This window comes from Silurus aristotelis (assembly GCF_946808225.1).
Source record: "Silurus aristotelis genome assembly, chromosome: 18".
NCBI lineage: Eukaryota > Metazoa > Chordata > Actinopteri > Siluriformes > Siluridae > Silurus > Silurus aristotelis.
This window is the reverse complement of record NC_139591.1, coordinates 20,091,902-20,114,649: the sequence shown is the minus strand read 5'-3', so window position 1 is coordinate 20,114,649 and position 22,748 is coordinate 20,091,902. Positions and strand designations below refer to the sequence as shown.

Below are 22,748 nucleotides of genomic sequence, written 5' to 3'. Positions count from 1 at the left end.
TGGTAACATGATGACAGAACAATTTCTATACTAAACAAATACACAAGTGCCCTTTCTCCCTATTACCTCTATATCTATTCCAAGCACAGAGTTGTGGGCTAAAGGCTTCCTAGTAGAGAGTTCTCTGCCAGACAAAACTGCTCACATCGGACTTTACCCTTGCAAGGTTAGTAATGTTGCCTGTCGCTCAAAAAAGCTGTTCACTGAACCAGTACATTCCCTCTGAAACTGCATCGCACACTTTCCCTCAGTCACTAATGTGAGGTCTTGGAGTGGTGCTGTTTCTGAGGGAATGTAGTTGTAGATGGAATGTAGAAAATGGCGAGGAAAAGACCAGTGTGGTCCTGCGTGAACTGTCAGAATGAGTGGCAAGACTTTTGGCACAATGTCCACAGACATAAGTTTGAGATAGATCAATGATTTCTCACAAAAAAACCACTGGATCTGTCTCAGTGTGTGTGTTTGAGAGAGAAAGAGAGAGACGTACCTTAAGATCAGCGCATGTGGAGAAAACACACGCGCTCTCGGCAGGTTTGACGTCGTTGGTGATGATGTCGGGTTTGGTGATAATGCCGGGATGAAGGTTGGGTTTTTCCGAAGGGGCGACAGATTGAGATTCGGTGAACGGAAGGAATCCAGCGTCCGCTCCGTAACCAAACGCCTGGATTGCGTTCCCTGCGTGGACAAGAATTTTTGAAACACACACTTGAGCCTAATGCAGGATGTGACTCTTTTTCCCCTTTCGTTGATGTGTTATTAAAGATGCACGTTGTGTTTAACGCTGCTCACTTAGACACGCGTTCTCTCTGAAGTCGCGCAGAAAAGCTTCACATTCCGTCTCCTGGTTACCGCTGCCACGACAAGTGCACCACGGCGAGATGGTGATGTTGGCGTGGTTGGCATCCACGTAGTTTGGGGTCACGTCGGATCCTGTTGAGGTCACAGAGTTGTGTGTGGTATTAGGAATTAGTTTAGCTGCTATTCCCACGCATACATATATATATATTCTTTCAGCATTGAGGTTTTGAATGATCCATTCTGGTCAGAAGGCATTGATTAATTCTTTATTATAGCAGCTCAGACAGGCTTGTCATTCTTATTACAGGTGCATGTAATTGTTCTAGTAGGTGGAAGCTCAGAGGTTGAGATGTTAGACTTCTGATCAGAAGGTTGTGAGTTCAAATCCCAGCACCAACAAGCTGATATTGCTGGGCCCTTGAGCAAAGCCTCAACTGCTCAGTTGTATAAATAAGATAGAGATAGCCAGAGATCACTCTGTTGAATGGCCTCAATATACAGTACAAATGCTGTAAATGTATATTGGGTAGTGGATTAAGGCATTGGACTTTGGACCCGAAAGTCATGATTTCAAATCTCAGCCAGTACCTGACTAACAGCCTTGTGGTTAAATGAGCAAAATCTCCACCAGCACACTCTAGTGGAACATCTTCCCTGAAAAGTGGAGCTCATCATAACAGCAAATGGGGACTAGATTTGGAAGATGATGTTTAAAAACTCTCTATTCTGCTCAGCTGTAGACAAACTTTTGTCTATATTGTGTATCTTTACACGTTTAGGACGATTGTCTATTCACTTACCTATAAGCCCAACGTAGGACACGAGACAGCCGTGGTAGTTGTCATTAGGACAGCTCGTTATTGAGTGCGTCTGGCAGTTCATGTGGAAGTCTGCCAATCTGGATCTAGTCCAGAAAAAAAAGAAGTAAATGTCAACATATCTGAGAAACACATTTGAGTAAACAGGAGCGGGATTAAGATAAATCCGCTCTTCCTCTGTGGCTCAATATAAACATAACATCTGTCTCCAATAAATCATCATCCAGTGCAATTTTGCAGATCATGAATTATATTACAGAAATGCTCTCTCCTTCTTTGTTTTTCTTTTCTTCTGTCTCTTTCTAACAATCTTTTCTGTTATCTCAATCCATTGCTAAAGAAAAAGTAATATGGACAAGCGAGAATTACTTTTTTTTTTTTATTACTATTTACTGTGGACGCATCTCATGTCTATCCTGGCAGATCTTGTATGGATGCAAAAAAAAAAATAAATAAATAAAATAAAATAAATTAAATGGAAATCAGACATTTCCCAAAGGAAAAATATACTAATATAAACATGATGGTATTCAAAAAATAACCTCTAGGGGGCCCTATTTTTGTTAGTAACTAATAATTTTTTGGCATTTATACTTTATATTTTTAAATGATTTAAAGCAAAAGACTTAGAATGCATGCTGTAGCATGATTCATAAAATAAAAAATAAGATTTTAGGATTGAGACACTGCTGCGTTAGAACAGACGTAAAACACAACAACTTTAAAGTGGTAAAAAGAACTCGGCTTCATATTAGGCTGCATCGGTACTCATTTTTTTTTTTTTTATTTAACTCTAAAAGCATGCCAAATTCCATTGTGTTCCATTGATATGATGCTAAATATTTTGTAGAATAGACTGAAAAGAAAAACAGAGGTTCTAATATCACAAATTCAGGTAGTAGCAGGTAGCAGTCACATTGCATTCATGATTCTGGAGCTTGTGGCCAGAAAAGTCAGAAATCTAAACATTCCATGGACTATTCTATTCTATTCTATTCTATTCTATTCTATTCTATTCTATTCTATACTAGCAGGTTTAAAATATAATATTATTAATAAAAAATAATGATAAAAAAAAAATAAAATAATAAGCTTATCGTATTGATGCACACTTGTCCTAACGTTATTACTGCTAGGGGGGTGTGTGTGTGTGTGTGTGTGTGTGTGTGTGTGTCAGTTGTGGACAGTAATGAAGTAAATGTAATTTGTTACTGTACATAAGTTGCTTGTTCATATATCTGTACTTCACTCAAGTATTTTCATTTGGGGACACTTTTACTTTCACTTCATTACATTTTAAAGTCAAAAATCTTACTTTTTACTCAACTACATTTTGCTAAATCAGTCGTTGCTTTTTTTTTATGAGTGGATAAAAACTTAGCTGGTCAATCACACCATAAGCCCCCAATCATGGTTGAGCGCACCCTCAGTTTTGTTTTGACTGCCGTTTGGCAATGGCAGATTCAGGCATAGGCGACATGGGCAGACGCCCAGAGTGGCACCTTGCCGCTGGGTCATGGCTTTGGTTCACCCAGAGCGCCATTCTATTTAGAACCAACATTGCTGCCTGGTGGTATCTACTCATCACGAACAGTTCAGCATCAGTTCAACAGCAAGCAGAACATTTAAAGAGTAATAAATGATGAAAGAAACTCCTGACTCGAACTTGCCACAAAACCCATGGCCAAGTTTTTCGAAAATGTTGGGCTCATGATCATTTATTAGATATCATTCAGTGTTTAATTCACTTATATCATTTATTAATAGACTGATGTGCTAAGAGTAACATTGGAGGCTTTTAACAAACTGAGTGAATTAAGCAAAGTATAAAGTATCAAATATGATAATAAGACATTATAGCCATAATAAATTATAGTATTTGGATACTTAAGTACATTTGAAGGCAATTACTTTTGTACTTTTATTCAAGTAAAAGTTTAAAGGGATACTTTAACTTTTATTGGAGTCATATTTTACCTACTATATCACTTTTACTCAAGTACATTCTTTGTGTACTTCGTCCATCACTGGTGTGTGTGTGTGTGTGTGTGTGTGTGTGTGTGTGTGTGTGTGTGTGTGTGTGTGTGTGTGTGTGTGTGTGTGTGTGTGTGTGAGAAAAAGAAAAAGGTCATCCTTATTTCTCGGCCATCCTGAGATGAAAATGCATGTCGTGTTTGGCTTTTCACTTCATCCTTCTCATAAAATTGGCACCAACATGCCTTAAAAAATTCCTCTATTACAGTACAAATTGCAGCTTCTGAAATTCTGCACTTTTTTTCTGAAGGCTTTTTGGATTATTGCCTTGTGCTTTTCATGCAGCTGAAGCGTGGCAGACCGATCGCAGAAATGCACCGCTAATTTCACTGAAGTGACTGGACCATACTCAAGTACTGCACACACTGAAATCTCATCTACGGCTGCTCTTAGAACGCTGTACGGAAAATCCTGTTTTTATTCCAGCTTGCCTATGTGACTGTAAATAAACATCTGAAAGTCAGACCAGCGCCTTTTTTCCCCTAATAACCAAAACGCTAATAACAAAATCTTCATATCACGTTGAACTCAACCCTAATATCCTGCTCACTGAAATGATAGCTTCATTTCTTTTTCATTCTTTGTAGCCTGTAGCCTTGCACATCTCACACTACCCCAGATTATGTGCTATTTGTGAGCTACTGTTGGCATGTTGAGTACATTTAGTGCTACAGTTCTACCTGATCCTGTATTCATTTCAGGTGCGAGGATTCAGGAGGATGGAAAAATCTTCCTATTATTAAAACATTTAGGCATGAACACAAAACAAGCCTAATGCTAGCTAGCTAATTATGCTAGCTGCTGCTTTGTTAGCCAGAGCACCAAATGAATTTGGTTTGAAAATCTGAATATACAATGCTGTTGTATCTTCTACGCATGTTTGTTAACTGTTTTGGCTTATATGGTAGAACTGTGAGGCAATGACAAAATAAATGTCAGAGATGGTTAGCATTAAGTTCACGATGGTTTGCTACAGGGTTTTTTGTATTCGATTTTCATTTGTTTTCAGGGTTTTTGTTTAATTGTTCATTGCTTTACCCCAGGGGCATAGCCATCATTTCAAAAGTGGGGGGGGGGGGACGAAATGTGTAGTGTTACCTGTTGTTTTTTCCTCCACTAAAAAAGTAAGGGGACGAATTAACTTTTTATAAAAAGTGCGGGGGACATGTCCCCCGCGTCCCCCGCGTAATCTACGCCCCTGCTTCACACAATGGTTTGGATATGTGCAGAGGAGGGACATGGGGTATATCAGCAGGAGAATGCTGAGGATGGAGCCACCAGGAAGGAAGAAAAGAGGAAGGCCAAGAAGGAGGTTTATGGATGTGGTGAGGGAAGACATGCAGGTAGTTGTTTTGAAAGAGGCAGATGTAGAGGACAGGGGGGTATGGAGACAGATGATCCGCTGTGGTGACCACTAATGGGAGAAGCCGAAAGAAGAAGAAGAAGTTCATTGCTTCACCTGTTTTAGGCCAATTAACAAATCATTAACAAAAACAATATTAAATGAATATAAGGGTTTGTATAGCTGTCCAATTAAAGAAGGCATCTGTTGCTGTCAGTACTAGGAAATGAGGCGTGGCTTCGATGTCTGTCAGTACCAGTGAAGCAAGTTTGGTTTCTCTGTCTATCAGTCCCAGTAAAGAAAGCATGGCTGCTATGTTTGTCAGTCTCAGTAAAGAAAGCGTAGCTTCTGTGTCTGTCTGTAAAAGTAATGAAGGTGTGGCTTCTGTGTCTGTCAGTCTGAGTAAAGAAGCCATGGCTTAGTTCCAGTAATGAAGGCATGGATAAGCTGTGTCTGTCAGTGCCAGTAAAGAAGATGTGGTTTTGGTGTTTGTCAGTCTCAGCATAAAAGGCATAGCTTCTATGTCTGTCAGTCCCAGTAAAGGAAGTGTAGTTTCTCTGTTTGTCAGTTTCAGTAAGGAAGGCATGGTTTCAGTGTCTGTAAGCCTCAGTAGCAAAGGCATGAATTTGGTGTCTGTCAGTCCCAGTAAAAAATGTGTAGCTATCTTCAGTCCCAGTAAAGAAAAATGTAAATTCTTTTATCTGTCAGTCCTAATAAAGAATGCGTGGCTTTCATGTCTGCCAGTCCCAGTAAGGAAAGTGTGATTTCTGTGTTTTTCATTTACGAATAAAGAAGATGTGGTCTGTCTGTCAGTCCCAGTAAGGGAGCTACGGCTTGTGTTCTATTCATCTCAGTAAAGAACATGTGCTTACTGTGGCTTTTAGGTTCCAGTGGTTCTAATCAAAAAGGTGTGGTTTCTGTCTGTCAGTCCCACAAAAAGTGGAATGCGGTCTTTATCTAAAAACAAACTTTTTTTTTTGCACAATATTGAATATGAATTGCACTGTATTGTCTCGAAACAGCTCTAAATTATGTATTTAAGTATTTAAGTACTGAAAACAGTATTGTATTTAAGTACTGAAAACAGTGTAAACTGTGGCTATTACACTTTTGGGCATTATTGCAGCAGCACTGCAGATCACCCAGCCCTCACTATATTACACACGCTGCAGATCTTGTCTTTGATTGCTGTTTTAATAACCCGAGGATGAGCATGGCGAGCATATTAACATGCACAAACAAACAAAGTAAGCCAAAACCTTCCCAATTACGTTTGATTACCAACCTGGGGATCATTAATGATTACACAATATTGCGCCACGGCTCGAGGCGATTGATTACATGTTCGGCGTGGAAGGTTGGAATGTGAGTACGAATTGTAATAAGGAAATCGAGCAGGTCATTATGTGGTCCGTAATGCAATATTTAAATGTCTTAATTATGAAACACCTAAGCCCAATAGGTGATGTGCATCATCAATTAACTGATAACCCGGTTAATAGTAAACAAAGAGGATGTTTTTTTGTCAAGCCATCATTAATACATTCTAAACATTTCTGTCTGTCAGCATCTGTATATTTCTATACATTTGTCTATATGTAGTCTACAAACCACCAAGGTCAGTGAAAACACCACTTAAACGGACGGACGGACATAAAGTAGAAACCCTTGTTCCCTCTTTCTTCCTCACCAACGTTAACAGTTCTGCTTATTCGACATTCCCTAGGCATGATTTAGCTCTTAGCGTTTATCCTGTAACTAATGTGCTGGATCTGTGTTCATTAGTTTCAGGAATATACCAACAAGCTTCAGAGGAGTGACATAACAAATGGCTTTAATAGCGGTTTTGCTCTCGGCCGTATCCTATTCTTTGTTCCTGCTCACTTCACTGATAAATTAATGAAGCAATGTTATGCTGTTTTTGCTATTTCTTCGCCCTCCCTTCCTTCCCTCACCTTCTAAAGTGCTCTGTGTAGATTCCTAAGCTCTTAAGGATGCCTAAAGGGAAGGTCAGGCTGAGTTCAGAGACACACCTGATCTTGTTGGTCCATCTTTCTTTCTGCCGATCTAAACAAACCAACCTATCTAGCTAGCATTAGGTCTATCTTTCTAGCTTTGTCCTTTTTACCTGTCTAACTTTGTAGCTTCTTGTCTGTCTACCTAATCTAAGTAACTATAGAGGAAATCATCCAAAGAGTAAGCACAAGATAATTCAACAGAAAGCCAAGAACAGCGCATATTTATGTGAGACATGAGAGTGCTGAGCCGATTATATTCATCTCCAAGGTCACTGTGCTTCGAACACACATAACTCGGATACCTTATAAAAGCTCCATTCTCCCTTAGCATTCTAACTTTAGTATAGCTAGTTTTATTGACTGAAAGCAGCAGAGATGATAACGTGCGGTATAAAACACAAGGGAGTAAAATGCAGGAGTCAATATGTTGTTAGTCAGGTGTTGGACGATGCCTCATGATGGATTTTAATAATGGATGGTTTTTTTATATGGGACAAATGTAGAGAATCCCTTTTGTTGTCTGGTCTCAGATTTTTGAATGTGATTGTATCATTTTCGTTTGTCAGCAAGGTTCCGGCCCACTTTATTTTCCTAATTTGAGTGCTATAGCTGTGGGTATCGGAGCAGATGGTGCCCATTGTGTCCTGGCATGGTATCAGCGGACATGTCCTGACACAATAAAGGAGTTACGTTCTGCAGGTAGACAAAAGGGGCCAATGCCAGATATCTGGAACACTTTGAAGACGGATCATAAATAGTTTTCCTAAATACACAATCGACTTATACCTTTAGTAAATATAAAGTAAATATTCATTGCGAAATAATTACCTATATATATTATATATAATTTTTTTTAGCAATAATTTCCGTAATCAATGAATGACATGCTACCTGCCTATTTATTGTTGCATTAAATTTTGTAGAACATCCAAGTTTTTACTTTTACAATATCAGCTATAAACCAGTACAATATCAACTTTTCATTCTCATAATTTTTTTTTATAAACAAACAGCTTGTCAATCTGCAATAAATAAATTTTGCTAAAAAAAAAAAAAATAAAGTTTAAAGCACCTTATATTTGAACCCATTCATTTTCAAGTATTCAAAATAATTTGAACATATGATTGATGTCTTCTAAGTTCTTTTACAATGGTCACAATGACAGGCAGTGTTTCATTGAAAACTTCAAGATCAGAAATATAGAAACCATACCACCTGTTTTAAGCCACTTATCAGCAGTAGGAATTGAAAGACTTGATTGGAATTCAAGAAATGCAGAAATGTGCTACAAAAGTTTTAGTAGACTTTAGTATGTCGTTCTGGATAAGAATTTCTGCTAAATGCCGTAAATGCAACTGTAAATTTCAGTTTCTAGGAGGATCTGCATCATTATTTAGCAAGACAACGACCAAAAAACACTGGCAACACAACAAAGGACTTCATAATCAAATTTCAGCACCACCAAGCTGCCACTGATGGACCCCTTAAGTAGGGCTCTTAACCCATAACTACTTAGTTGAACAAATGAGATAACTGTAAGTTTATCTGGGTAAAAGTGGCAGCCAAATGCCATAAATAAAAACGCTAAATGTAAATTTCAACAAAAACCGAACATGCAATTTGCAAAAGTAGAATGCAACAGTTTGATGATGTCAGTTCGTTGCCAGATTTGTTTAGCTATTACAAAAAAGGGATCTACAGTCACATCAAAAATGTTATTTACTTCCGTTTACTTAAGTCTATATGTTCCTATACTTTTGCAGGGGACTGTGATACTTTAATCCAGTACTTTAATCATTGGTCTAATGAGATCAACCTTATTTACCACTTACAATGTACATTATATGACCAAAACAACCCTTTTTCGATTTAGTGCCACTTCGAAGTAAAAATAAGCTCCACTCATTTGGGAAGACTTTCCATTAGATTTTGGACTCTACTGCATATAAAACAAGGCATACACTGCCCTGGCTGTCTGGTGCAACCACCACAACCTGGAGCTCAACACGCTCAAAACAGTGGAGATGATCGTGGACTTCAGGAGCAATTCCCCAGCACTCTCCCCACTCAACATTATGAACAGCACTGTAACAACAGTAGAGTCATTCACGTTTCTGGGTACCACCATCTCTCAGGACCTGAAGTGGGACAATAACATTGACTCCATTGCTAAAAAAAGGGCCAGTAGAGGATGTACTTCCTTCGCCAAATGAAGAAATTCAACCTACCACAGTAGCTGCTGAAACAATTCTACTCGGCCATCAGTGAGTCTGTCCGGCGTTCATCTATAACTGTCTGGTTTGGTTCAGCTACCAAATCAGACATCAAGAGGCTACAGCGGAAGGTCAGGACTGCTGAGAGGATTATTGGTGCCCCACTGCCCAATCTCCAAAATCTTTACTCATCCAGAGTGGAGAAAAGGGCTGAAAATCTAAGAAATGGCTAAGAAATTCAGCCCATGCTCTCTTCCAACTGTTCCCTACAGAGCACCGTCCACCAGAACTGCATATATATATATAACATCTGTACATATAATAACATCTGCACATTCATTTACACAATTTTTTTACTCTGTATATATTGCAGGATTGTCTGGTTTACTATTCTGTTAAACGTCAAATGGAGCTTTGAGTTACCACTTACAATATATGACCAAAATTGAATATATACGAGGTGGTATCAAAACGTTTCGAGACTATTGGTGCTAACTGGTGCTGTTCTGACCACGTGCTTTACCAAGTCTACGATTTCATGATGGACAGCAAGTTTAAACAAAGAGCAAACGTGCCACAGAGACGTTTAGGATGACATACATTTGACATACGGCGATGCTGCAACTATTCGTTCGAGGTGTTTCGAGTGGCACATGCTCTTTAAGAGCGAAAGAACATCACTGGAAGACAATATGATCAGAAAGACCTTCAACAAGCTTAAACCCCGAAAATGTCGAAATCATCGGCCAAACTGTGCCTCGATCCACATGATCTCCCATCCGCACCCACACTACTCACAAGATTTGGCTGGGAACTTCGCCCTCTTTCCGAAGATAATGATCAAGCTCAAAGGTGTCCGTTTTGACGCCAATGCGGAGATCCAACACGAAACCCAGAAGCTTGACACGCTTCGAAAAGAAGAATTCCAGGACACCTTCCAGAAGTGGCAGGAATGTTGGAGTGTTGTATGTGAAGGTGATACTGTTTTGTGAAAACTTTTTGATACCACCTCATAAATAACAGTATTTTCCTTTTTGATATTTCCTTTCTGTTATTTCGAAATGATATTTTAATATATGGACGCCAAATGCTGAGAAGAATACCGAGTATTATTATTTTTAAGCTCCCGTTGAACATCTAACATCAAAACGCATATGTGTGCTGCTTTTAATTCCCTGACATGGTTCACCAAAGCAACAGGATTAAGCAACAGAAATCTGCAGGTTCTAAAACCTTTGCTGTTTCTCCAACACACACTTCTATAATCCCTCAGATGTGATGAAAATATAATATGACAGTGGGCTTATCTGACGGGGGGGAAAAAAATCCTGAGGTTTTTCCCTGGCAGGCTTCGACCTCCAGTGTTTTAACCCGGGGTCCTTTTGAGGGGACTAATAGTTCAGAGGAACGTCATGCCTCATAGATCTTTCTGCACACTGGCTCCACACAGTTACGACACAAATGTACTGAATTCAAAAGGGGGAAAAGAATCGCATCACCTCAAATGAATCAAAGCTTGGCGACGGTCTCCCTTAAGGCTGTTGCTTTCTTACTGAAACTTAAGATGTGTCTGTGTTCCAGCTTGATCAAAACTGCTTCACGATCGATGTTAAAGGTGTAGATAAAATGTGTTCAGATGTATGACGGCAAAAAGGCGTAATGGGAATTCAATGCCTGCTGCTTCAATGTTTTCTAGTAAAAAAAAAGAACAATGTTTTCATTACTTTTTTAAGCCGTTTCTATGCCATTTGCTAGATTTTTTCTCTCCAGAAACATCCACTAGACAACAGCCTCAAAACATTTTTTATAGATTTAGATTTTTATGTCAGAACATTACACAGGCCCTCGCAGGCATTTTGGCTTTGTAAGTCATTTCAGTTCAATCATTCAGTTCAAACATATAATGAATTCCTAGTAGAACTGTCCATCCTGTTATCAGTGCATGAGTAAAGAATATTACTAGAATGAACATAAATAAACAACTTGCTTACTGAATTCTCCATCTCTTTGTTCATGTCTCGTTAATGGTTTATTAATTAACTGGTAATCTCGCTGACCCCAAGATTCATTGCTGACTGGTTCGCTGATTGTCTTGTTTTCTAATGTTCCTTGTTTTCTATATCGGTTTCCAAGTTCCTACTTAGAGACACTAATTACCAGGTTTTTAGGGGTTTTGCAATGAGAAGTACTTGCTGTTACAAGATGTTAATCAGTTGAGTTAAATCAGAGCAAAATAGATGCTTTGGGGCTCATTTGGCTTCTAATGTGTTCGGTTTTAACGTCTTCTAATTCCCAACTTCCAGCATCTTTAAATTTCTACAACTTGTAGCCTTCTTTTCATCGGACATAAAATTCTTGTGACATAAAATTAGTGTTAGAAGCAAGATATGTAGCATATCTAACCTATTACCTATTATATCACGATATCACCAAAAGTATGTGCACACCCTCCGACCACCCCTTTTCAGATATAGTCCCTCTTTGCAGTAATAGGCTTCACTTTTCTTGGAAGGCTTTCCGCTATATGTTGGAGTCTGAATGTGGAGATATGTGATCTTTCGGCTTCTCCCATCAGGGGTCGCCACAGCAGATCATCCGCATGTTTGATTTGGCACATGTTTTTACGCTGGATGCCCTTCCTAACGCAACCCTCCCCATTTATCCGTGCTTGGGATCGGCACTAAGAGTGGCTGGGGTTGGTTCCCTGACCGGGGCTCGAACCCGGGCCGCAGCAGTGAGAGCGCCACATCCTAATCACTAGACCACCAGATATGTGATCGTTCATCAAAAAAGAATATCAAGCACCGGTGTTAGATAAGGAGGTATCCAAGCAAACTGTAATGCTCCAACATACAAATATATTCTATCTACACTGATCAAACATCACACCCTGAGTGCATTTTCCCCTTTATTCTGATAAGATAACATCAATGCTGCAACTCAAAACGCACAAAACGTTAGCTTCGGTTTATGCACTTAAACTAATTTAGAGTCAAATTTCTTTCTCACTGCAACAGAGCCGTTATAGAATTCACTTTACTATTCAAATCCATTGTGAAATTTTCTTATATAGTATTTAAATTTCCATGTTTTCTAGTTCTAGAAATTGCGTCCTCCCTTCCTTGTTGTTTCCTCCTCGTGATGCGTAATCGTTTTTTTTCTGCCTGTGTATTAGCATTACTGTCTTCTTTACTAGAAATTCGGTGCTTGTTTTTATTTCTCCAACTTGTAGATTTGCCCTTTGCAATGATTTCCATCAACTGAACTATTTAAAAAAATCCACACTGAACCCACAGTGTGTTCGGCTGCAGCTCTGTGTGTTTGTGTGTGTCTGTGAGAGAGAGAGAGAGAGAGAGAGAGAGAGAGAGAGAGAGAGAGAGAGAGAGAGAGAGAGAGAGAGAGAGATGTTGGACGTCCTCTAGTTTAAAGGTGATTCTGCAGACTGAGACCTGGGGTTTAACTTCACAGTGACCTTCGCCTATAAATCCCACACTATGAGAACAAACCGTCTCGTCTCTCCATCCCCCATTACCCCCCCCCCCCTCTCTATGAGTATTATTAAAGATGCAGCAATAAAGTTACACTGTACATGCACATTTTTTTTGCTAATTGTAAGCTAATTCTAAACTGGAATAAAGTGGACAATAGAAATAGCCCCCATGAAAATCAATTACTTTCAATATTCAGGTGTGTGTTACATGATGTTAGAAAGGAATTTAACCACCTGATATTGGGTGGAGTGTATTAAAATGGAATACTGCAAATCTAGTTCAGGATTATCCCACCTGGTCATTTGACAGCATTAATTAATTTTTTCCCTCAAGCCATCAGGCTTCTCAACACACTGAACTGAACTGAAGCTCAGCTCACACACACACACACACACACACACACACACACACACACACACACACACACACACACACACACACACACACACACACTCAGCTGTGTTACTGATCTGTACAACCCGGACTCAAACACACACTCATACTCATTTCACACATCCATGTCTTCAGTACAACCCATATTATAATCACTTCATTATTACAAACTGTTGACATGCGGTATTGCTCAAACCCTATAGCATTTTGTTTGCTAAAACAAGTGAACTCCTGTAATACACAGGAGTTTTACTGGTGGCGCTATTTTTGTGTTTTGGATATTTGTCCTCCTGGTTTTTGTTGTCTTTTGCACTGTCTGTTTTGTACTGTTTGCACCAGGTTGCAGGTGAGGACACTTACCAGTCCTTAGCCCTGTGTTTTGTTTTGTTGTTTTTTGTAGCACCAGGGTTCTGGAGGAACGTTGTCTGATTTTGTGTACTGCGTCAGCTATATATAGTTGAAATGACAATAAAAGCTTTGTAACTTGACTTCAATTGCAAAACTTGATGATTTCTTTCAGCGTCTCCCATTAGGGGTCGCCACAGCAGATCAGCCGCACGTTTTTACGCTGGATGCCTTTCCTAACACAACCCTCCACATTTATCCGGGCTTGGGATCGGCACTAAGAGTGGCTGGGGTTGGTTCCCTGACTGGGGATCGAACCCGGGCCGCAGCGGTGAGAGCGCCGCATCCTAACCACTAGACCACCAGGGACCCTTGCGAAACTTGATTTAATGGGTGAAAATAAACAGACAAAAAAGAGAGAAACCAAGAGAAGACTATGCATTCTTCAGTTGCATGCATTCGTCATGTCTCTATGAGAAGCAGTTGGTGTTTACTCCTCATGGCAATTTTTTTAATATCTCATTTTAATGTTTCCTTGTCGTCAAATTCATCTTCACTAAAATCAGCGTATTCACATACCCACCGATCAGCCGTAACATTATGACATTATAACATTATGAGCCCTGTTAGAGGGTGGGATATATTAGGTTACAAGTGAACAGTTTTGTCCTTCAAGTTGATGTGTTAGACGCAGGATAAATGGCAAAGCGTAAGGATTTTAATGAGGGCCAAATTGTGATGTCTAGACGACTGGGTCTGAGCATCTCCAAAACTGGACCTGTGTTCCTGGTCTGCAGTGGTCAATATCTTTCAAAAGTGCTCCAAGGAAGGAACAGTGGTGAACCTACGACATGGGCGGCCAAGACTCATGTGGGGGGGCGAAGGCTGGTCCGTGTGGTTCGATCCAACAGACGAGTTAATGCTGTTAATGTTCGACGGATCATAATGTTCATAATGTTATGCCTGAACGGTGTATGCTTAATAAAATGTAAGAAACATCTATTTATCTCCGTATTTATGTCATTAGCACGAAAATTGTCATGGCGCATCGGACACACCAAACTGCGTATGTGCGTTCTGCACTTTTTTTTTATTATTTCCGCACAAAAATGATCTTTGGTATTTGAAAGCAGCTAGTGGTTCGATGTTGAAGAATCACTGCTGACCCTGAAAGGAATCGTTTGGTTGGCACAAAGCCGATTGATTTTCCTATTAGCTCACCGGATCCGGCTAATTAACATTCTCCACTCAATTTAACAGCTATTCGGAGTGTTGCTAATCGCCTGTGAGGATTAAACGAGTTTGTGCAATATCAATCATTGATTTCTGCCAAGAGGAACTCTGTGGGAACTATACGCAGGACGGTAAACCACATTGTTGATGTATTGCTTAAAAGATTAAATGTATGACACACTCCACTTTGTTGGTGCACTGGCTTATAATGCTTATTGCGTCGAAGTTGTTTGATGAAGTACTAAGTTTTGTAGAGGTCTAGGTTACACCCTGGTATGTTTTCGGCATCGTTTTCGGCATCGGGCGAGTGTACTGCAAATTAGCCAGAAAATTATCATGGCACATCTGACACGCCAAACTGCATATGTACGATCTGCACTTGTTTGAGAGAACATAACTCTCACCTACCAGCAGGTGGCAGTAGCCTGTATTCGGCATCCAAACAAGAAAACCGGAAGAGCAAGAACTGTAAATATATCAAGCAGGAACCGTTTACACCTGCCGCGATCATTACTTATGGATTTGTGTAGCTTTTTTCAATCATGTTTGCTAAGTTGCAAAGACGAGTGTGACCAATGACAAGCATATGTGCGTTTTCTGATGTACTAATTTCCTAAGATGAATAAGGAATCGGAGTTCTCTTTCCCATCGACGAACTCCGCTGCGGATTCCACATGCAGAATCCGATGGAAAACAGCTGACGCCTTCAAATTAAAGCCGACAGTGTGGAACACACCGAAAAAACTAAAGCCGACCGACACTCAAAAAGCACCTAGCATTTCCTGACGCCTGGCCGTCAGCTTGGTGTGTCCCAGGTTTTTAATTCTTATCCTAGTTTCTTAATCTTAATCTTAATATGATACTACTTTCGGAGAAAGAATGACAATAACATTTGGAGAGAGAACACAAGCAACTTTTTGGAACTGTATTGTTAGCAAGCCTTCAAGGTTCCCTGGTGGTCTAGTGGTTAGGATGCGGCGCTTTCACTGCTGCGGCCTGTGTTCGATCCCCGGTCAGGGAACCAACTCCAGCCACTCTTAGTGCCAGTCCCAAGCCCGAATAAATGGGGAGGTTTGCATTAGGAAGGGCATCCAGTGTAAAAAACATGTGCCAAATCAAATATGCAGATCATGAATACAGATGATCCGCTGTGGTGACCCCTAATGGGAGAAGCTGAAAGAAAGTTCATTGTTAGCAAGCCTTCAACCAGCTGTCCTGTAGGCTCGTGTATTAAAGCCTGGTAACACGTGTACTAATTGGAAATGCTTGTGTTGTTCAAATAAATGTTTAATTGAAGCGATTTTCTGTATCACGTCTTATTATTTAACTATTGATTTTATGAAATGAAAGGGTAAAAAAAAGAAAATGTAGCGCCAAAAAAACCCCCCGCTATCATATATTAGCCATTGCTGCCTTGATTTCTAAATATCACCATCAGCATCTGCCAAAAAAAACTCCTAATCGGTCGACCTCTACTTTGTATATCATGATCCTTTGGTCTGTTCCTGGTCCATACCTGCAGAGTGCATCCGATCGACAGATCCTCCGGAGCTCGAGACAGTTCGGTTTGGACTTTTCCTCAAAAGAGCAGGCGGGTACGATGGTCTGGCGCCGCCGCTCAGCACATGCTTTGTCCCTGCACGAGCAGAAGAGCAGTGGGTAGCTGAGATCATTCTGCACACGTTCGAAGAACTGGCGCAGTGCCCGGTGGCAGCGTTTACGGCTGCACGGTTCGGGGGAGAGTGCGATGGGCATCGAGCGGCTGCACGCAGTGATGTAGGCCGAACGCTGACGCTTACACACAGCATTCAGGTTACATGCCTTCGCAGCATCCAGACACGGATTACAGGAATTCACAGACTCGGGACACACGGTGCCCTTTGAGGAGGCTGAGCCGATGGCTGCAGAGACAGACAGGAAGAGGAAGAGAAAGGGAGGGAGAAACTATTAGAATGATTTATTTGTTTTGTTGTATAATCTGTGGAACTATCTCGCAATTCACCAAAACTCAATAACGCTGTAAATGTAATATATATATTCATTATTTCTCACATAAGCACATGCACTGCTTACTACAGCTGTGGAGGTATTTAATAACCTATGAAGCATCGATGCCTGCAAAAACATTCTCATTCACGTGGTTCACCACATATCTGTTCAATAATTCATCTTTAACTACAGCTTTGTACTAGATACATTCCAAGCTTACCCTGGGAGGACTGGTGCATGATGGGATGCCAATCACTGTACAGAATTTGTGATGGGCAACTAGACATCCAGGAAGAAATCCTTTTTATACAGTAAAACAGTTGGCACCAAACATTGGACCTTCTAGATGTGAGAAATATAAACTACCCACAGCACCATCAATAAACCCAAATGGTCACCTTGCTAACAAGATCAAAAGCTTCTTACTGGTGTAGTGAAATGAGTTATTGGTTAAAATGTGTGTAGGATTTCAAATCAGAAACATTCATACATTCATTCATTCATTCATTCATTCGTAAATCTTCAATAATGTGAAGTCAGAGTGGAAAACTAGAGAACCTTCAGGGAATCCCCCAGAAACATAGCAACAATGCAAAACATCATGCTAACAGCATCTCCATAACGTAAATCTCGATGCTTGCGTAAATCCCAATGATACGATACAGTAAAGATACATATGAAGCAGCTTCCCATCTGATGCGGTTTACCCTCTATTGCGATGCAGTGCGATGTGATCGATTTGTTTCAACACGATCCGATTCAATGCAATACGATGCAAGAAAAAAAAATGACGCTCTGCAATTCAATACAGAACTGATAGTTAACTTTGATCTCTTTGGTTCAGACAGACAGCAAATTATCAATTTACTCAAGCATCATTCTGACTTTTAACACGTGGCCCCTTTCACAAACAAGCCTTTGTAGTGCAAAAAAAAATTAAATAAAACCAAACGTTCTTTTCCTGTTCTGTCTCGTGGAAAGTTACAGCTCTACCTCTGCCATGTAATCTGTATTCTATGTGACTCTCAGGACGCGCCTCGGCCTCCGTAGTGTTGTGAGCGATGCTGAGAACGCAAGATACAGTGAGGAGAAATCGATCTACAGTCACAAATTCTTGGTCACCTTCTGAATAATAAACTACTAATAATTATGTATAAATATTTTTTTTTCTTGATTGATATCACATCGTTAACTTTTTGCCGATACACTGATGCGAATCTGTAAATCTTACCATCCGTAGTAGAGTGTAACTCAATCCAGGACCCAACCAGGGATCATAAAGTTGTGAAGTGGTAATGCTACCCACTGTGTCACTGTGCCTCCTAATTAGAAACAGATTACCTGTAATTGACCGTTTATGAATACAAAAGCTCTCGCCAATTAGCATAATGGATATAATTTGCATTTCAGTCAATTGGCGATACTTTCTGAGAACCGTTTATAGTCCGTGCACAAAAGAACAACGGGCAGCCAGTTCTTTATATCAATGAGCAGGAGAGTCAATCCCACCCTTTGGCAGGTAAGTTGCTACTGCGATATTAGACTTGTCAGCTTAAAGTCTAGAAAAATTTTTATAAAACTTGAATAAAAACTCTTTGATACCACCGTTATTGTCTGGTTGACTTTTTCGAAAATAGTTCTTCCAGAGCTGAAGGAACATCTAACAGTTTTGTCTTCTAAAAAAACACTCTGGCAAAGCTCAACATCTACCATCTACTGTAATCTGTTCTTTAAAAATAAAATTAATGCTATTAAAAGTAAAAAAATGATATTTGAAAATGTAAGGGGGCACAGTGGCAGCTCTACTGTTCCACGGCTGATCTTAAACATCAATTTTTTCTGAGTTTTGCATGTTCTTTCTAAGACTGTGTGAGAATCCTATAGTTATTCCACGTTCTTCTCACCTCCCATTGGTGTTAATGTGTAAGCACATAGTGACCTACCAAATACACCATCCAGGGTGCCCAGTGTTCTCAGTACAGGGCTCTGGATTTACTTCAAATACACCATCCAGGGTGCCTCATGCCCAGTGTTCTCAGTACAGGGCTCTGGATTTACTTCAAACCTGTTTAAGATAATGTGCTTCCTGAAGATGACTTAAAGAAACCACTAAGGTATGCATTACTGACAAAACGTTCCAAACATTTTCTGCCTTAGGTCTGTTTTGAAGATGGTAAATAATATATATATATATAATATAAACATTTTCTTTCTGAAATATTATATTGTTTGAAGTAGAACAACACAAGATCACTGCATACACCTTTAGGAACAGGTTCAAATCCAAAAATCAGAGAATATGCAGGCAACTTAATAAAAAAAACTGACTATAACAACAAAAGAAGTTAACAAGCAACACAAAGACAACAACAAACCACTTAGTAATTGTACTTGACTGGCAAGACTTCACAAGTAACAGCTAAACTGCTGGAGGTGTCTGTACACTGAGGATCAATGAGGCAGAAACATGGTCATAAATAAGTGGTATCCACTGAGGCTTGTGCACTTGATGAGAGTTCACTGGTGTAAGGGCATGAAATTGTCCAAGGGGCACAGTGGTGGGGGGTTTCCCAGTTCTCCCAGCCAAAGATTAGCTAATATTTTGGTCTGGAACCATTTTGGTGGAAAATAGATATCTCTTCCTCCTGGAAAGTGCACAGTCAGCTTTGGTGTCTTGGACTTGTCTGGACCCATTGTCAGGATTTAAACCTGCGATCTCCAGATCAAACAGAAGCAGAACATTTACATTTACACTATTTGGCAGACCCCCTTATCCAGAGTGACTTATTCATACAACTGAGCAGTTAAAGGGTTAAGAGCCTTGCTCAAGGGCCCACAGGTGGCAGATTAGTAAGTGGTGGGATTTGAACTCACGACCTTCTGATCTGAAGTCCAACATCTCAACCAAGCAAGCAGTTGTTGTTAAAAGGTAAATGTGCTTTTTACTTGTCACTTGTACATTACAACATAGTGATACTTTTTCTTCGCATATCCCATGAAGTTGCGGTCAGAGCGTATGGTCAGCCATGACATAGCACAGCCACTGGAGTACAGACAGTTAAGGGCCTTCCTCAAGGGCCCAAGAGTTTAGAATTTTGGTGATACTAGGATTTGAATCCCCGACTTTTCGATCAGTAACCTACTTCGCTACCACTTTGTGAAATGTACGCAAGTAATCACGGAGAAGGGTTTTTGTTTTCTTTTTTTGGTTGGTGGACCTGGTGAATCTTAGGAACTACTGTAGGATTAAAAAACATGATATTATGGTATCTGCTTGCCCTGGTTGCTCAGGCTTGTGTTAAAGTACGCTACTTGACTATAACTAGTGAAGTATCGTAAATCTTCTGCCATATGATAGTACTCAAATGTCTGAGAATGTTTTCTTTTTTTACTAATTACTACCCGTTGGAGCAGATACCTTTTGAAAAATATGGCAACGGAACGGAGTTCATAAGTGCGAACGAACAGCCTGATATTCGAGCGTTTATACTTCACAAGGAAGTTCTGAGAAATGAGTTATTAGTGCTTAATTACACGCTGTGTGGGAGGAATGTGCCTAAAGCCTCGCAGTGAATCTTCTGTGTGTGTGTGTGTGTGTGTGTTCGCCTCCGAGTTAAACCCGTCACATGTTCTGACCTTTTCAGTTGCTCAGATAACAATTCGCCCGCACTCTAATTGCATTTTTCCTAAAAGCTTCGCTTTTGTTCTCTGAAGCAGCTTTAATTAGTTTTCGCTCAATGCAAACTGTTGGATAAGCGACTTTCCGGAGTCCTGCTTGAAACTGGTAAAGTCATTCTTTTCGATGAAAAGAGTTGCGCTTCGATGCCGATTCCACCGCGGAACATCAGGTTTGTTTAGGATGTGCAGCGAATCTGAAATCCAGCAGCCTGCGGGTGGAGCGACATTTTTTTCATATTAATGGCATAAATCGAGTTCTACTTATTGTGCTTCTCCTCATGTCTCGTGGACTAAATTACCTGTATTGTATTTTCATTCCAATTGATTTTGTTTTGTTTTATTCACAAGCGTCGCCTAAGGTACCCTAATCGGATCTGAACTGAGTGGCCTTGTTCCGCTTGTTGCCTCTCCCTCTATCACTACACACCCAGAGAGCCTTTACACCGAATCCTGACGATGAGATTTCTCCCTGATGTGATTTATATCTCACACGCTTGTTTTACACGGACTGTACAAAGGCCTACGTTCAGTGTTTCCCTTCCTTTATATTTTCCTCTGTCTCACACACACACACATACACACACACACACACACACACACACACACACATATATTATTTATTATTTATTTATTCTTGTATTTTTTGTTAATTTTCTATTTCTATTCTTCTTTCTTTCTTTCTTTCTTTCTTTCTTTCTTTCTTTCTTTCTTTCTTTCTTTCTTTCTTTCTTTCTTTCTTTCTTTCTTTCTTTCTTTTGTTTTGTCACTTTTTTTAAATAATTATTCTCATCTATTAACCTGTATTAGTTCTATTTTAATCTTTCCTTTACATTTTATCTCAACCTTGGCATGCCCCACACACACACACACACACACACACACACACACACACACACACACACACACACACACACACACACACACACACTCATGCACACACAGCTGAAGGGGACATGTTGGGATGCATTGGGATGCTGTGGAACTCTGCAGGACTGATAAATATTCTGTGCGTATTTCGTGTGCGATGGCCAATTAACACCGCAGCAGAGTGAGCTTGTTATGGCTCAGACAGGAGGGGGGTCTCGCCGTATCTCCCTATCTTCCATCCCTCCGGCAGTTCACCGCATGTTTTATTTAAGCGCAGGGAATCAAACGAGGGCTTCAAAACTGAATCGCACAGAGACCGAGGCTTTCGCAAGGTCACGTTAGTGGAAAGTGGAGCCTTGTTTCAAGCAGCGCGAAACTCAGTGCCAAGTCCCTCGAAATCCTGACACACTCGGAGTGCTGAGAGACACAAACACTGCCTCGTTTCATCTCTGAGAGGAGAGAATCAGTGAAAAAATGACTGCAGGGTCTGTTCACATCAAAGTCCAGGAATCTGTAGTGGAGAAAAGAACATATCTGGGTTTGGTTCCCTAAAAGCAACATGCTATGATGAAACTGTCATACAACCGGCTCCAGAAGTCTAAATGATTTCTATTTTCATTTTCCTCAGCTATGACACACACACATTACCCATCTACAGTCGCAAAAAAGGGACCGTGTGGTAGGGCAGTGTCCCCTCAAAGCTCCAAAGTTCCCGGTTTACCTTTAATGTCATGTAGAAACATGAACACCAAACAAAAACACTTTTAGAGATCATCTGGTTACACAAGTGAGTACACGCCTGAACTAATACTTTTTTGAAGCACCTTTTAGAAGAGCACTGTTAATGCATTTTCACTGACTGACTCATTTTTTACCCACTGACTGAATAAATAACTGACAAAATGACTACCGTAATTTCCGGGCTATTAAACGCACCCAAATATAAGCCGCACCCACTGAATTTTACAAAGATTTGTATTTTGAACATAAATAAGCCGCACCTGTCTATTAGCCACAGGTGTCTACACTGAAACTAATGAACTTTACACAGGCTTTAATGAAAGACAGTGTCTGTTACACGGCTTGTATCTAAACAGTAGCCTACCAAGAAAGTCATCGTTCACTGTCTTCCTCCTTCCTTTCACAACTATTTCTCTCAAGAGTTTTTCTTTTGGCATCGTCGTGCGTTTAAAAACCACTATCGGTGAATCTTTTCTCCCGATGCCGTGCAGCTCAGAACACAGGTGAAGTGTGTTTTTTCATGCCCGGTTGTTTTCAGCGTGACGAATGATTCGCATTTCCTGTAGTCCGAGTGAGCGGCAGGTCAAACGTCAGAGGAACATCATCCATATTTTTGATGTGGTGCGGCCCGATTCAGTGGGAGCGCATCTGATTTAATATAAAATATTTCATTGGTTCACCTGAACCCGTTCAGCAATTTCATTAGTCTAATGTATGAGGTTACATTTTTTGGCTTGAAGTTTGTAAAACCGGGAAAAACCCAGGAAATATCCATAAATTAGCCGCT

The 22,748-nt window shown here is 40.2% G+C and overlaps 1 protein-coding gene across 1 annotated transcript in view; it reads right to left on the bottom strand.

Annotated features, from left to right (window-relative positions):
• gfra2b (GDNF family receptor alpha 2b) overlaps positions 1 to 22,748 on the bottom strand; it is a 91,901-nt gene that overhangs the window by 16,743 nt on the left and 52,410 nt on the right. Inside the window, exons 4-7 of the mRNA XM_083568795.1 lie at positions 16,203 to 16,587; positions 1,599 to 1,702; positions 790 to 930; positions 488 to 675 (exon numbers count right to left, since the gene is read on the bottom strand). Of these exons, the coding sequence (XP_083424921.1) occupies positions 488 to 675; positions 790 to 930; positions 1,599 to 1,702; positions 16,203 to 16,587 (818 nt within the window). The remainder of the gene's footprint in view (positions 1 to 487; positions 676 to 789; positions 931 to 1,598; positions 1,703 to 16,202; positions 16,588 to 22,748) is intronic.